This window comes from Scyliorhinus canicula, chromosome 15 (genome assembly GCF_902713615.1).
Source record: "Scyliorhinus canicula chromosome 15, sScyCan1.1, whole genome shotgun sequence".
In the NCBI taxonomy this organism is placed as follows: Eukaryota; Metazoa; Chordata; class Chondrichthyes; order Carcharhiniformes; family Scyliorhinidae; genus Scyliorhinus; species Scyliorhinus canicula.
In genome coordinates this window covers 29,030,342-29,044,511 of record NC_052160.1, presented here as the reverse complement: position 1 = coordinate 29,044,511, position 14,170 = coordinate 29,030,342, and the positions used below count along the sequence as shown (strand labels likewise).

Here is a 14,170-nt window from a genome sequence, read left to right as displayed (position 1 = left end):
TTTCGCAGTCAGTGGGCATTGAGAGTAGCGAGGGGCGAGGTATCTCACTAAAGGCTCAGGTGGACAGAGGCCAGAGAGGAGCAGCAATGGTTATAAAGAACATAAGTACTAGGAGCAGGAGTAGGCCATCTGGTCCCTCGAGCCTGCACTGTCATTCAATAAGATCATTGTTATGTTTCTTAAAAGAATGCTAGAAGTCGTTCAGAAGTTGAAGGATGGTTTATTGTGCTCCACAATAAATTACTTCGTTAGCTTTTACTTACAGAATGGCACTTGTAAAGATACTGCTTTTCTATGCTCTGCAACTAGGCCTAATCACTTGCAGCCCTGAGCTCAACTTCCGACCTGTCCTGCTCCCTTGCTCCTCCGGCCAAAGTGAGCGAGGGCAGGCCTTCGGCGTCACTCTTATATGTCCCCGTGCTGCCCCCTGGTGGTACTTCCATTTCCCATCAGCCCCTTCTGTACACACTCAGGCGAGGATCACTACAATCATGGCTGATCTTTTTGTAACTCAACCCCACTTAACCACCCGCCGTAACCTTTTATTCCTTTACTATTCAAAAGTCTATCTACCTTTGTCTTAAAAACATTTAATGAGGGAGCCTCAACTGCTTCACTGGTCTGGGAATTCCACAGATTTACAACCCTTTGAGTGAAGAGGTTCCTCATCAACTCAGTCCTAAATCTGCTCCCCCTTATTTTGAGGCTATGTCCCCCTAATTCTAGTTTCAGCCATCACTGGAAACAACCTTCCTGCTTCTATCTTAACTATTCCTTTTAAAAAGGCAGCACGGTGGCGCAGTGGGTTAGCCCTGTTGCCTCACGGCGCCGAGGTCCCAGGTTCGATCCCGGCTCTGGGTCACTGTCCGTGTGGAGTTTGCACAATTCTCCCAATATTTGCGTGGGTTTCGCCCGCACAACCCAAAGATGTGCAGGCGAGGTGGATTGGTCACTCTAAATTACCCCTTAATTGGGAAAAAATGAATTGGGTACTCTAAATTTAAAAAAAATAAACTATTCCCTTCATAATTTAATGTTTCTATAAGTTCCCCCTCATTCTTCTAAATTCCAAGGAGTCTAGTCCCAGTCTATTTCGTCTCCTCAAACTAATCCTCTACTCCGGAATCAATCTAGTGAATCTCCTCTGCACCCTCTCCAGTGTCAATACATAATTTCTCAAGTAAGGAGACCAAAACTTTACACAGTAGCCCAGGTATGGTCTCACCAGCACCCTATTTAGCTGCAAAATAATCTCCCTGCTTTTAAACTCCATCCCTCTAGCAAAGAAGGCCAACATTCCATTTGCCTTCTTAATTACCTGCTGCACCTGCAAACCAACTTTTTGCAATTCATGCACAAGAACACCCAGGTCTCTCTGCACAGCAGCATGCTGCAATTTTTTACCATTTAAGTAATAGTCCATTTTGCTGTTATCCCTACCAAAATGGATAACCTCACATTTATCAACATTATACTCCATCTGACAGACCCTTGCCCACTCACTTAAACTATCTATATCCCTCTGCAGGCTTTGTGTCCTCTGTACACTTTACTCTATCACTCATCTAGGTGTCATCTGCAAACTTTGACACATTACAATTAGTCCCCAACTCCAAATCATCTATGTAAATTGTAAGCAATTGCGGTCCCAAAACTGATTGCAGAGGCACACCACTAGCCACTGATCGCCAACCAGAAAACCCCCTATTTATCCCCAGTATTTGCTTCCTGTTAGTTAGCCAATCCTCCATCCAGGCTAATACATTACCCGTAACACCATGTGCCTTTATCTTATGCAGCAGCCTTTTATGCGGCACCTTGTTGAATGCCTTCTGGATATCCAGATAAACCACCGTTGTCCACTGCACTGAATGTCCTCAAAGAATTCCACTAAATTAGTTAAACATGACCTGCCTTTCATGAACCCATGCTGCGTCTGTCCAATGGGACAATTTCTATCCAGATGTCTCACTATTTCTTCCTTAATAATATTCAAGCATTCCCTCCCCCCCACCTACAGAAGTTAAGCTAACCAGCTAATAATTACCCGCTTTTGTCTACATTTTCTTTTTTAAGGAGTGGCATCGCATTTGCTGTTTTACAATCTTCTGGAACTGCCCCAGAGTTGGTCGAATTTTGGTAAATTACCACGAGCGCATTTGCTATTCCCCCCCCACCATCTCTTTTAGTACCCTGGGATGCATTCCATCAGGGACAGGAGACTTGTCTACCTTTAGCTCCATTAGCTTGCCCAACACTACCTCCTTAGTAACAATGATCGTTTTTAGATCCCCACCTGCCATAGCCTCTTTGCCATCAATTATTGGCATGTTATTTGTGTCTTCCACTGTAGACTGACACAAAATACCTGCTCAATGCCTCAGCCATTTCCACATTTCCCAATTTTAAATCCCCCTTCTCATCCTCTGAAAGGACCAATGTTTACCTTAGTTACTCTTTTTCTTTTTATATATTTGTAGAAACCTTTGCTATAGTTTACACTCATAATATAACTTACTTTTATTTAAAGCTTTTTCGTGGCTGTCAGTTGACCGTTAAAGATTTCTCACTCCTCTAGTTTCCCACTAATCTTTGCCACTTTGTATGCCTTTTCTTTCCATTTGACACCCACCTTTATTTCCTTGGGAAAAGGATAATCAGCCATGGATATCTTACAGTCTTTCCTTTTTCCTGGTATATACTGGTTGGTAGAGGAAAATTTGGAGGTGGATGGAAGGTATGCAGAGGATCAGACTCTGGAACTTCTGATGAGGAGGATGGAATTACAGGCAAGGTCTAACCTTCTGTCCATGGGAAAGGTGGTTCAGCAGTTGAGGCAGGCGGGGGAGGGGGGCATGTACGAATATGGGGAGAAGGCCAGCTATGCCGGCAGCGAAAGAGATTGTTTGGGTCCGGGATGGAACAGGAAAGCTGGTGGTGGCACCGGAGCAAGTGAACACTGCATTTGTGGAGTTCTATACGAATGTGTAAGTCAGAGCGCCGGAGGATAAGTCAGACATGAGGGAGTTTTTGGGCCAATTGGACTGTCCCGAAGTAGGAGAGGAGGCGAGGGCAGGGTTGGAGGAGCCAATGGGATAGAAGAATTGCGGGTGGCAATAGGGAAGATGCAGACGGGTACTACATCGGGGACGGATGGTTTCCCGATGGAGAAGGGATGTGTGGCGCAGAGGGTGTTGTCCCTGTATGTGAATGATCTGTGGCTGTACATCTCCAACCCTGGCTCTTAAATTTGGGAAAAGTGAGTGTTTTGTGGAGTTCTTCAGGGTGGGAATTGGGACCATTGGAGGTTGACATTTTGGGTGACAATTACCCATTTTAGGTATCTGGGAGTGCAGTTGGCTTGGGACTGGACTCGGCAAGTTGAACTTACAAGTCTGGTGGGTAGGATTAAAGCAGATCTATGGAGGTGGGATAACCTTCCCCCATCGTTGGCAGGTTGGATGCAGGCAGTTAAGATGAACATTTAGCCGCGGTTTTTATTTTTATTTCAGTGCCTACTGGTGTTTCTGCCAAAATTGTTTTTATGGGGGTGGATAGGTTGGTCTCGTCGTTTGTGTGGGCAGTACTTCAAAGAGGGCAACAATCAGGGGGCCTGGCCTTTCCAAACCGGTTATATTATTATCGGACAGCGAATGCCAAGGTGGTGTGGGGCTGGACTAGGGAGACAGAGGCATTGTGGGTGAGAATGGAGGCAGGGTATTCTAAGGGGTCGGGGTTGCAGGCACTGGCAACGGCACTGCTTCCGTTTGCCCCAAGGAAGTACTCGGTGAGTCTGGTGGTGGCCACGCTGATAATATGGAGGCACTTTTGGGGATGGGAGGATCAAGGTGTGATGGAAATGAAAGCCTTGATTTTAGAAGGATGGTTTGCGATTTTGGAGGAGCTGTTGTACAATTTTGGGTTCGGGGGGGGGGGGAAGAAAGAGAAGAAGGAGAGGTTTTCAGGTACATGCAGGTGCGGGATTTCGAGAAAAAGATTCCCCCGACTTTCCAGGTGGCACCACCTTCGTCATTGTTCAAGAGGGTGCTGTTGGTAATGGGACTGGGGGTGGGGATCATCTCTGCGATCGTTGGGAGGATTTTGGGGAAGGATATGAGGCTCTACAGGGAGTAAAGGCCAAGTTGGAGGCTGGGGTTGCACTGGGGGGGGGGGGGGGGGGGGTTGTGGTGTGAAGTGTTGCGGCGGGGGAATGCCTCAGCCTTGTGCGTGAGGCTGGGGTTGATACAGCTAACGGTAGTGCATAGGGCCCATCTGACGAAGTTGAGGATGAGCCGGTTGTAGGAAAGGCTGGAGAATATTTATGAGCGGTGTGGTGAGGGGTCAGCCAATCATGCACATATGTTCTGGTCCTGCCCGAAGATGGAGAAATTTTGGAGGTCGTTCTTCAGCACCATGTCGGTGATCTTGCATGTGGATTTAGAGCCCAGTCTCCTGTGACCATATTCGGGGTTTCGAACGTGCCAGAGTTGGAGTTGGGAGCGGGGAGCAGATGTTTCCACCTTTGCCTTGTTGATTGCTTGCAGGTGGGTCCTGATGGGGTGGAGGCCAGTCTCTCCACCCTGTGCCTCAGTGTGGCTGGGGATGTAATGGAGTTCTTGCACTTGGAAAAGGTGAAATTTGCTCTTGGTTTTTTTTCAAAAGATGGGGTTTGTTCATACTACATTTCAAAGAGCTGGTTACGGTCAGCTGGTTGGGGGGAGGGGGGGGGTTGGGTCTTTTTGTGGTTTTACTTTGTACTGTTGTGTGCTTTAAAATTTTTAGGAATAAAAATACTTTTAAAAAAAACAAAGCCTCTTCAGATCACAAGATAAAATAACAGTTTTTCAAAGGAAAGGAGTCAGGCTTTGACACTGATGAGTCAAGGCTGGTGTTGATGGTGTTCACTGTAACCCAGGCTGGTCACCGGTTAATGTGCTTCAGGTGTCCGTGCTCTGGACATTTCCAAACCTTCAAAAGCTTCTGGCATTTCATGCTACACAATTAATGAGCTATCCTAATACATTTGATTACCCCACTCGATCAGTATCCCATCCATTACCGTACAGTACCACCACAGAGGCAGCAACAGTATGCACCATCTACAAAATGCATTGCAGCAACATGCCAATTTTCTTTCAATATCACCTTCCCAAGACCACAACTTCCAACATTTGGAAGGACATGGGTACCAAACACATCGGAATTCCACCACTTGCAAGGGCCCCTTCAAGCCACACACCATGACTTTGATCTATTGTCATTCCTTCATGTTGATTGGGTCAAAACACTGGAACGCCTTCCCAAAAGCACTGTGGGTGTTATGATGATCCTGGACCCAACAGTTGCTGGGATATCAGACAGAAACCAATATTTAATTTAATTTGTAAGACGTTGCTGGGATATCAGACAGAAACCAATATTTAATTTAATTTGTAAGACGGTGAAGAAAGGATACTCTGCTTCAGGTGTGATTACACACACAAAAAGAGATATAGTATATTAAAACAAACTTTATTATTGACAGTCTTAAAACTATCTTAACATCACAGAAATATAGCTTACAATTACCAGTTAAACAATGTTGAACAATAAAATGACTCCTTTTCAACTTCTAACTGCTATCAGGGGATGGTTTAGCACAGGGCTAAATAGCTGGCTTTTAAGGCAGACCAATGCAGGCCAGCAGCGCGGGTTCAATTCCCGTACCAGCCTCCCCGAACAGGCGGCGGAACGTGGCGACTAGGGGCTTTTCATAGTAACTTCATTTGAAGCCTACTTGTGACAATAAGCGATTTTCATTTCATTTTCATTTCTTTTATCTCCACTCAAGCAAAACCCATCTCAGGTCAAAATCCACTATTAAATAGTTAGCAAACACAGGAATATTTGCTGTAAAGGGATGTCTTGGATAAATCACTTGGAGAGATAGCCTTCAGGACACATCTTGCAGATTCACGTCTTGGTCAGATCACTGTTTAACCTGCCAGCCTTTTCAGGACCTGCTGTTCGTTGACAGGCAAAATCTATTTAACTAAACTGTGAGCCTGTTCACAGACAGATCAAAACTAAACTCAAACTCGATACCTGACAGTGGGGTCACGTTTCCTGATTTTAAATATCACAAGTGGACCTCGCTGTTTGCAATTCCTCCTGGCTGAGGCAGAGCATCCTGGGACACCCAAAGATTACCGGGGGCGGGCCTAAGAATGATATGTCAAAACGGCATTTACCGTACAATTTGCGGCTCACCCACGATTCTCCGCCCAATCGTCTTTTGTGATTCTGGCATCGCTGGTCGGAGAAACCTGCCCTCAGTACTTTCCCTACATCAATGGCCTTATTACCCTACTCTGTCCATCTCGGTCAGGATATCACTAAGAAATCCTCAGGGCGGCATCCTTAGCCCAGGCCTTCCATCTACATGACTGACAATATCCAGGCTTGGATTGACAAGTGGCCAGTGACATTCAAGTCAGGCAATAATCATCTCTCAATAAGATCCCCTGATCTTTAATGCTAGTGCTTCACTATCGACATCTTGGGCAGTGAATGTTTAAAAAAATAAATTTAGAGTACCCAATTGTTTTTTTCCCAATTAAGGAGCAATTTAGTGTGGCCAATCCACCTACCAAGGACATCTTTTGGGTTGTGGGGGTGAAACCCATGCAGACATGGGGTGAATGTGCAAACTCCACACGGACAGTGACAGTGACCCAGGGCCGGGATCGAACCGGGTCCTGGCAGTGATCTGAACCTGCCGGATAGAAAATAATGATTGGTGTCACTGACCACTGATATCCACTGGGACTACTGAAGATAAGGCTGCTCCTATCCATGGCTCACTGCTAGGTTATCCTGTTTCCATAGGGTTGTATGTGGCTGTGGGAATTACGGCATATGCATGTGCTTTATGAGAGTCTTGAACATTTACCTGGTGTGCAGATTTTCAATCTCAATGACCTGCTCTCGTTCCACTTTGCTCAAAGCTTCTTTCTGTTTCTTCATTTCCTCCCGTAACATCTGTTCAGACCTGGTCTCCTGCTCCTTCAGCTGTTCCTCCAGTGCATTTGCCCTGTTCAGAGGTATATAAAAGGAGAATAAGCAGCCTTCACAATGATACCTGGGCCTTTTGTTTTTGCTGACCTTATGCAGTACATTTCTCTATTTTCAATATCAGCAAATTTTGTATGGACTGATAATAGATGTGTCTAGAGCTGTAGTGAAGGAGGAAATCTGGTGGTCCACACACTACCTGAACTCCCAAAATTGTAAAGAGTTGTGCATAAATTACCAGGAGCTACAATGAAGAGCAACATATTGGTTACGTTTGCTCAGGGAACCTTGCATGAAAATTATTGCCAAGATTGTCTCTATGACAATGACTGCATCTGAAAAACATTACTGGATATGCAGCACATTGAGGGTCTGAAGACATGAATACATTTTGTATTAAATAAAACTCTGAATAAACCCAGCTGTGTTCAAAAAATCGTTGACAGAGGTAAACCAGAATTTAATGGTACTTCAGTGAAAAAAGTACTGAATCCCTACTCTTGGCAAATTATCACCGGATCTTTTAAATTGAACTGATTTCAAGTAAGGCAGTCAGGTATTTATGAAGTTCTAACACTTCCCGTCAACTCCTGCTCCAAAAGTGACATTTTAGAAACACAATTTAAAACATTCTGAATCAGCACATGTTGGCTTTGCTTTGGGTTAGAAAAATCAATATCCTGGATAATCACATCATGCTGAGCACAGTTGCCATCCTCACCAGGGTGCCTGATGATGCCAAGAGTCATACCTGCGCACCAGCTGCAGATTCTCTTGTCTCAGGCGATTGTGTGTTTCTCCATTCGTCGTATTGTCCTGCTCCAGTTCACCAATTCGTTTCTCCAGGAATATCACCTGCACAACACAGAGCGAGACAACGTGAAGGACCAGCATTTGGTGCCGTGGCGGAAAGCTTCTCAGTCACTTTATCCAGCTCACATATACAGCCATGCCATCTGAAGTGAAAATAAAGCCTGATGTGGAGATGCCGGCGTTGGACTGGGGTGAGCATAGGAAGAAGTCTTACAACACCAGGTTAAAGTCCAACAGGTTTGTTTCAAGTCACTAGCTTTCGGAGCACTGCTCCTTCCTCAGGTGAATGGAGCAAAAGGAGCAGTGCTCCGAAAGCTAGTGACTTGAAACAAACCTGTTGGACTTTAACCTGGTGTTGTAAGACTTCTTGCTAAAGCGTGAAGGTTGTGCAAAACCTCAGAGCTGGAAGAGTTCCAAGTGGGGTTTAAGCAGTTGGCTGTCCCCAGCCACGAGGGCTGCACAAGCTAGTAAAAACTCAGGAGCAGAAAAATGAGAATTCCTGCAAATACAAAACATGGACTTCTGGCAGAGCTGCATCTGCCTGTCACAAAACAATATCCCCTAGAAACAGTAATGCAGACTAACTTTTCAAGAAGTGATATTCTTTAATCAATGCAGTGCCTTCAAACAAATTACCAGACACTCGAGGGTTTTTAAACAAAGTTAAGGTTTAAAGGAATGTAAAAGTTTTTGTCAAGTTCAAACTGACCTGCTCAGTGAGATCTGAAGGGATGAAACCCAGCATGTTCTTGGATAGTTTCTCCATATCGTCACTGCTGCCTGCACTGTTCTGCTGAAGGTGCCTGTAATTAGACAATGCGTTCAGTATTAAGATACAAAGCCCATTGCCACAGCTGATCACACAGTGCAAGCCCTTTTTGTTCAAGATGCACAGAGCGACTGCTCGGACAAGCTGTGCCAGGCGCTTCATAGCAAAGCAGCTAAAGCCTTAAAACTCAAATGCATCATTAACTCATATATAACTCACATAAAACTTTCACAGTTTAATACAGCAAGTCACATCTCAGCTATCCCGCATCAGCACAGTTCTACTCTGGCATTTTAAAGGAAAAAAAAAGAGATAGAGTATTTAATACACATACCTTGTGGTTTCAGTACTGGATCCCTAACGGGCAGTTAATTTTCAGCCTCCCACTCTAATCAGAGCCCAAAACTACCCTCTCTAATATATACACATGAACCCAACAGAAGATTCAGCATACATGAGGGGAAACTGGCTTCAGCCGAATACTTGGGGTCACTCACAAACAAATTGTTACACTACATCGGAGTCTCACAACTCCAGATTACATTCTTCGCTCAGCCCTTCTCCCCCACCAAAAATCAGGGCAGCTAGGTAATACCAACTTTCACCTGTGCAGCTAACTCTTTCCCATTTTCCACCTCTGTGCCCCCAGGCTGGATGATAAGACATGGAGAAAAGAGCCCTAAATTGTGCAAATACTGACTTTCCGCCAGCAAAGTCAGAAAACGTTGCAAGACAGCACAAACCTTTGTTAAGGCAGCTGCACCCGAAATACTAATCAGCCCCTTTCAGATAGATACCAACTAATAATTTTCTTCTTTATGCCAGCTAAATTTGTGAAAGTTTGCAGGTTGTGTGAAGCAACAGAAAATCTTCCATACGTCCCACAGACTGCCATACATTGATAACAGCCCCATAACACCCACGTCACACTATCTTCCCAAAGTACTCATCAGTCACAATGCTGGCAAGCAGCAAGTTGGTGCTGGAGAGGCTGCAGGATTTACTGGGACCACCTGTTTCCAGCACACTTCTCCCCTTTGCAATTTGACAGTCACAGTTCTCCCAAAACCACCAGAAAGGTTACCTCACAACTTCTCATTAAGCTTAGAGACACAAGCTGCAGTCTTTACTTACCAAGCCACCTTCTTACTGCTGAGTCGCATGATGGGGCTGAAAGCAAAAACAGGATATGCTGAGTCAGGAAAATGATACTAGAGCAAGGGAAGCAGGAAACCAGGAATTCACAAATACCGACAGTCTGTCTCCTCCACAGTACCCCTAGTAAATCAGTCCATATGGAAGCACCACTGAACTTCAGGAATCAATTTTTCCTGTACACGGCCATAAAAGAAGCACTTGCATCACACGGTAGACATATGATCATCACATGACCCACCCCAGGAGAGGCAGCGCGGGGGGGGGGGGAAAGAGAAAGAGAGAGAGAGAGAGAGCTTTGAAAGATTTTGATTTTCTGCGATGAGCAGGGTAGGACCAGGAGGCTTTTAATATCTCAAACCAGCATCATCTATCTGGACCTCAAATTTTCCTTACCTGTAAGGCTCACTTAATCAGCCACCACTGGTTGATATTAGTCAACAGTAAAAATGTTCAGCAGCAATGCACATAGACTATCACTTTAAAATAATTGAAAATCACCCAACATATAAACTGCAGTCAGTGTTCAAATTCAGAGAACCAAAATGCAGCAGAATTGGGACAGTTTAAGGTGGAGAATAAATAAGATTTTGACATATGGAATGAACCTCCTGACCCCAAGACACAATGGTCTACTTTGTGGAGGTGCTGCTCAGGAACTGCTGCAAGTTAACTAGCTTCCTTGTCTACCCAGGGATTTATTTTGATCGAGGTAGGATATTGCTGGTGCAGTTTTGACAAAGTGGGGAGGCGAATGGTGATTCACCCCCCTCCCACCCAACCACTCGCTGCAGTTAGGTAGGAGCCCAGCCATGGAGTCAGCAATTCTCTACAGAGTAACGATTCCAAAGAGCCTTCCCATCAGCAGCTGGAAGCTTGAGATCAGGAAATGTACAAGTGAGCATCAACCCTCAGTAACAAGTTATGGAGTAATGAGCTTGTGTCTACTTTTTACTTATCTCACTGCTGGATTCCTTCTAAGCACTACATTAAATTTGCACCAAAATCTATTTTGGGACTGCATCAGGACTCCAGTTACATTTGATCCAGTTTTCCAATTTTATTTGGTGAACACAAGGGTGAAGTGGTCAGGAAGAAAACACATTCAGGGGTGGAGAATAGCAAAGCCTGTGCCACCGAGGTTCCACTGGTCACCACTTTCGTTGACTCCATTTGTCAGATAAACATCAGGATCTTTGACCTCTGCACAACAAGCCTCTACACTGCAGCTTTGGTAATATCTCCTGGAGTCAATTAAAGTATCAATGATCTCAGCACTTTTGTTCTATTAGTGAGTTCCTGAACTCCAGCTGAAATGGCTGCATACATGCTATTTTCAATTTCCATTTGCACTGTAAAAGCAGGAGGAGGAAGCTGGAAAACATTCAACTATACATACATGCACCTTACAGTGAGGTTGTTTCAAATGTTCATTTCCTACTGCACTGGTGAAAGAACAACATTGACAATCAAATAGCTCAACTTAAAAGTTCAATATCCTCATGTCAACATCCGATATTAATTTCCACCATGGGGAGAGTTTGTTCAGACATGATACCAACAAAGCACTTTTCAGTATGGCTAGTTCAGTAAAAAAGAAATGAAAATCAAGTTAGCTTATCTATGTCCACTTGAGTCAGTCACTAGCCTCACTGTTCACTATACTTACAAGTTTTGTATTAGCTGAAAATTGTGCACCTGTACACCCAGGTTTGGGTCATTAATGTAAAAGAAGAAAAGCAGTGGTCCTAATACTAACCCCTGGGGAACCCCACTATATACTGCCCTCCAATCTGAAAAACAACCGTTCGCCACTACGGTTAGTCAATCAGCCATGAACCCATTTTATTTTACTCATTAATGAGATTGTGGATGTCACTGGCAAGGCCAGCATTTATTGCCCATCCAGAATTGTCCTCGAGAAAGTGGTGGGCAGCTGCCTTCTTGAACCACTGCAGTGCACGTGATGTAGTACACAGTGCTGTTAGAAAGGGAGTTGCAGGGCAGCACAGTGGCACAGTGGTTAGCATTGCTGACGATGGCGCTGAGGACGCGGGTTCAAATCCCGGCCCTGGGTCACTGTCCGTGTGGAGTTTGCACATTCTCCCCGTGTCTGTGTGGGTTTCACCCCCACAACCCAAAAGATGTGCAGGATAGGTAGATTGGCCACTCTAAATTGCCCCTTAATTAGAAAAAATAATTGGGTACTCTAAATTTATTTAAAAAAAGAAAGAGAGTTGCAGGAATTTGATCCAGTTCTTGTAGCCACATATTTATATGGCTGTCCAGTTCAGTTTCTGGTCAATGTTAACCTCCGGGATGTTGATAGTGGGGGATTTCAGTAATAGTAATGCTATTGTTCAAGGGGAAATGGTTAGATTCTCACTTGTTAGATGGTCATTACCTGGCACTTGGGTGCATAAATGTTACTTGCCACTTGTTTTATAAAAGGGTCACCTGGCAACATTCAGACTTGGACCCGGGCAGCTCGGTGGCACAGTGGTTAGCACTGTTGCCTCATGCGGCTGAGGACCTGGATTCGATCCCGGTCCCAGATCACTGTGTGGAGTTTGCACATTCTCCTTGTGTCTGCATGGGTATCACCCCCACAACACAAAGATTTGCATGGTAGGTAAATTGGCCACTCTAAAATGCCCCTTAATTGAAAAGAAAAGAATTGGGTACTTTAAATTTACATTAAAAAACATTCAGACTTGGGCTGACAAGGGTGTAACAATGTGCAATTCTCAGTCCTCTGACACCACTCCCACATTTAAAGGAGGTTCAGAAGATTATGGCCAGTGCCTCTGCAATTTCCAACGTTACTTCCTTACTTCTCTCAGCAACCTCGTGCACCCCATCTGGTCCTGGTGAGTTGTAAACCTACAGCCAGCCCAATACTTCCTGTCAACTTTTAGACCATCCAATGTCTCAACTTCCACCTGAAGCATCATAACTCCAAATTCCTTGTCCAAGTACTCTTAGTACCTCTGCTAGATTCTCTGCCCCACATGCAGATTCCCTTTTGGCACCTGGTTAGCTTCACTCACTCTATGGGCCATAACTCCCGAGCTCCAGGATGGGTCACTGTCTGTGTGGAGTCTGCACGTCCTCCCCGTGTGTGCGTGGGTTTCCTCCGGGTGCTCCGGTTTCCTCCCACAGTCCAAAGATGTGCGGGTTAGGTGGATTGGCCATGCTAAATTGCCCGTAGTGTCCTAAAAAGTAAGGTTAAGGGGGGGTTGTTGGGTTACGGGTATAGGGTGGATACGTGGGTTTGAGTAGGGTGATCATTGCTCGGCACAACATCGAGGGCCGAAGGGCCTGTTCTGTGCTGTACTGTTCTATGTTCTATCATTTGGGGAGCAGGGGCAAGAGATCCCAAAGATGCTCTAGGGAACCCTGAAAGTTCACAGGTAAAATTTACACAACAATTACATGGAAGTGCAAACTTGCCCTAGGCAACTGCCATTCACTGGAAACTATTTGAAAATGCAACTAAATCGCAAATGCCCGAGGACTTAGATTGGGTTACATCAAAGAGAAGCAAAAATAATTAAAACCGCTTCTAACTCCTGGGTAGCAACTGCAGACTCACATTGACCCCCATGGAAAGCCCCCTACACCTACAAGCCCTGCTGCACCACCCCACCCACCTGATGGGAACTCACCAATTCATGGGCATGCCCCCCTTCCCCAATCCCTCATGGGGGTCAGACACTCCCCACCCAAAACGGTGCACCATACTCAGATGTGGTCTCACTAATGCAGTGTATCATTGTAGCAACATACCATCCGACTTTTATATTCAACTCCCCTTACAATAAATTACCATATTCCATTTCTCTTCCGCATCACTTGCTGTACCCGTTTACCAACTTATTATTCCATGTATCAGATCACCCAGATCCCTCTGCCTCGTTTTGCACTCTCTCTCCATTGCCACCCAGGTTCAATTCTGGCCTTGGGTGACTGTGTGGAGATTGCATGTTCTCCCCATGTCTGCGGGGTTTCTTCTGAGTGCCCCAGTTTTCTCCCACAGTCCAACGATGTGCAGGACAGGTGGAGTGGCCATGCTAGTTTCAAAGATGTGCCAGTTACGTGGGGTTATGGGGATAGGGCGGAGGAGTGGCCCTAGGTGGAGTGCTGTTTCAGAGGGTCGGTGCTGACTCAATGGGCTGAATGGTCTCCTTCTGCACTGTAGGGATTCTATGAAATTTATTCTATAACCTCCTTAATAATAGATTCTAGTATTTTCCTGTTGACAGATGCTGGGCTAACTAGCTTGTGGTTGGCTATTTTGTGTCTCCCTCATTTCTTAAATGGGGTGGGTTCCTATTTTCCAATCTGATAGGACCTTTCCAGAACCTAGGGAATTTGAGA

The 14,170-nt window shown here is 45.1% G+C and overlaps 1 protein-coding gene across 1 annotated transcript in view; it reads right to left on the bottom strand.

Annotated features, from left to right (window-relative positions):
- Nucleotides 1-14,170, bottom strand: part of rab11fip3 (RAB11 family interacting protein 3 (class II)) — a 129,513-nt gene that overhangs the window by 5,451 nt on the left and 109,892 nt on the right. The window contains exons 7-10 of the mRNA XM_038819587.1: nt 9,770-9,805; nt 8,576-8,669; nt 7,805-7,908; nt 6,932-7,072 (exon numbers count right to left, since the gene is read on the bottom strand). Coding sequence (XP_038675515.1) covers nt 6,932-7,072; nt 7,805-7,908; nt 8,576-8,669; nt 9,770-9,805 — 375 coding nt within the window. The remainder of the gene's footprint in view (nt 1-6,931; nt 7,073-7,804; nt 7,909-8,575; nt 8,670-9,769; nt 9,806-14,170) is intronic.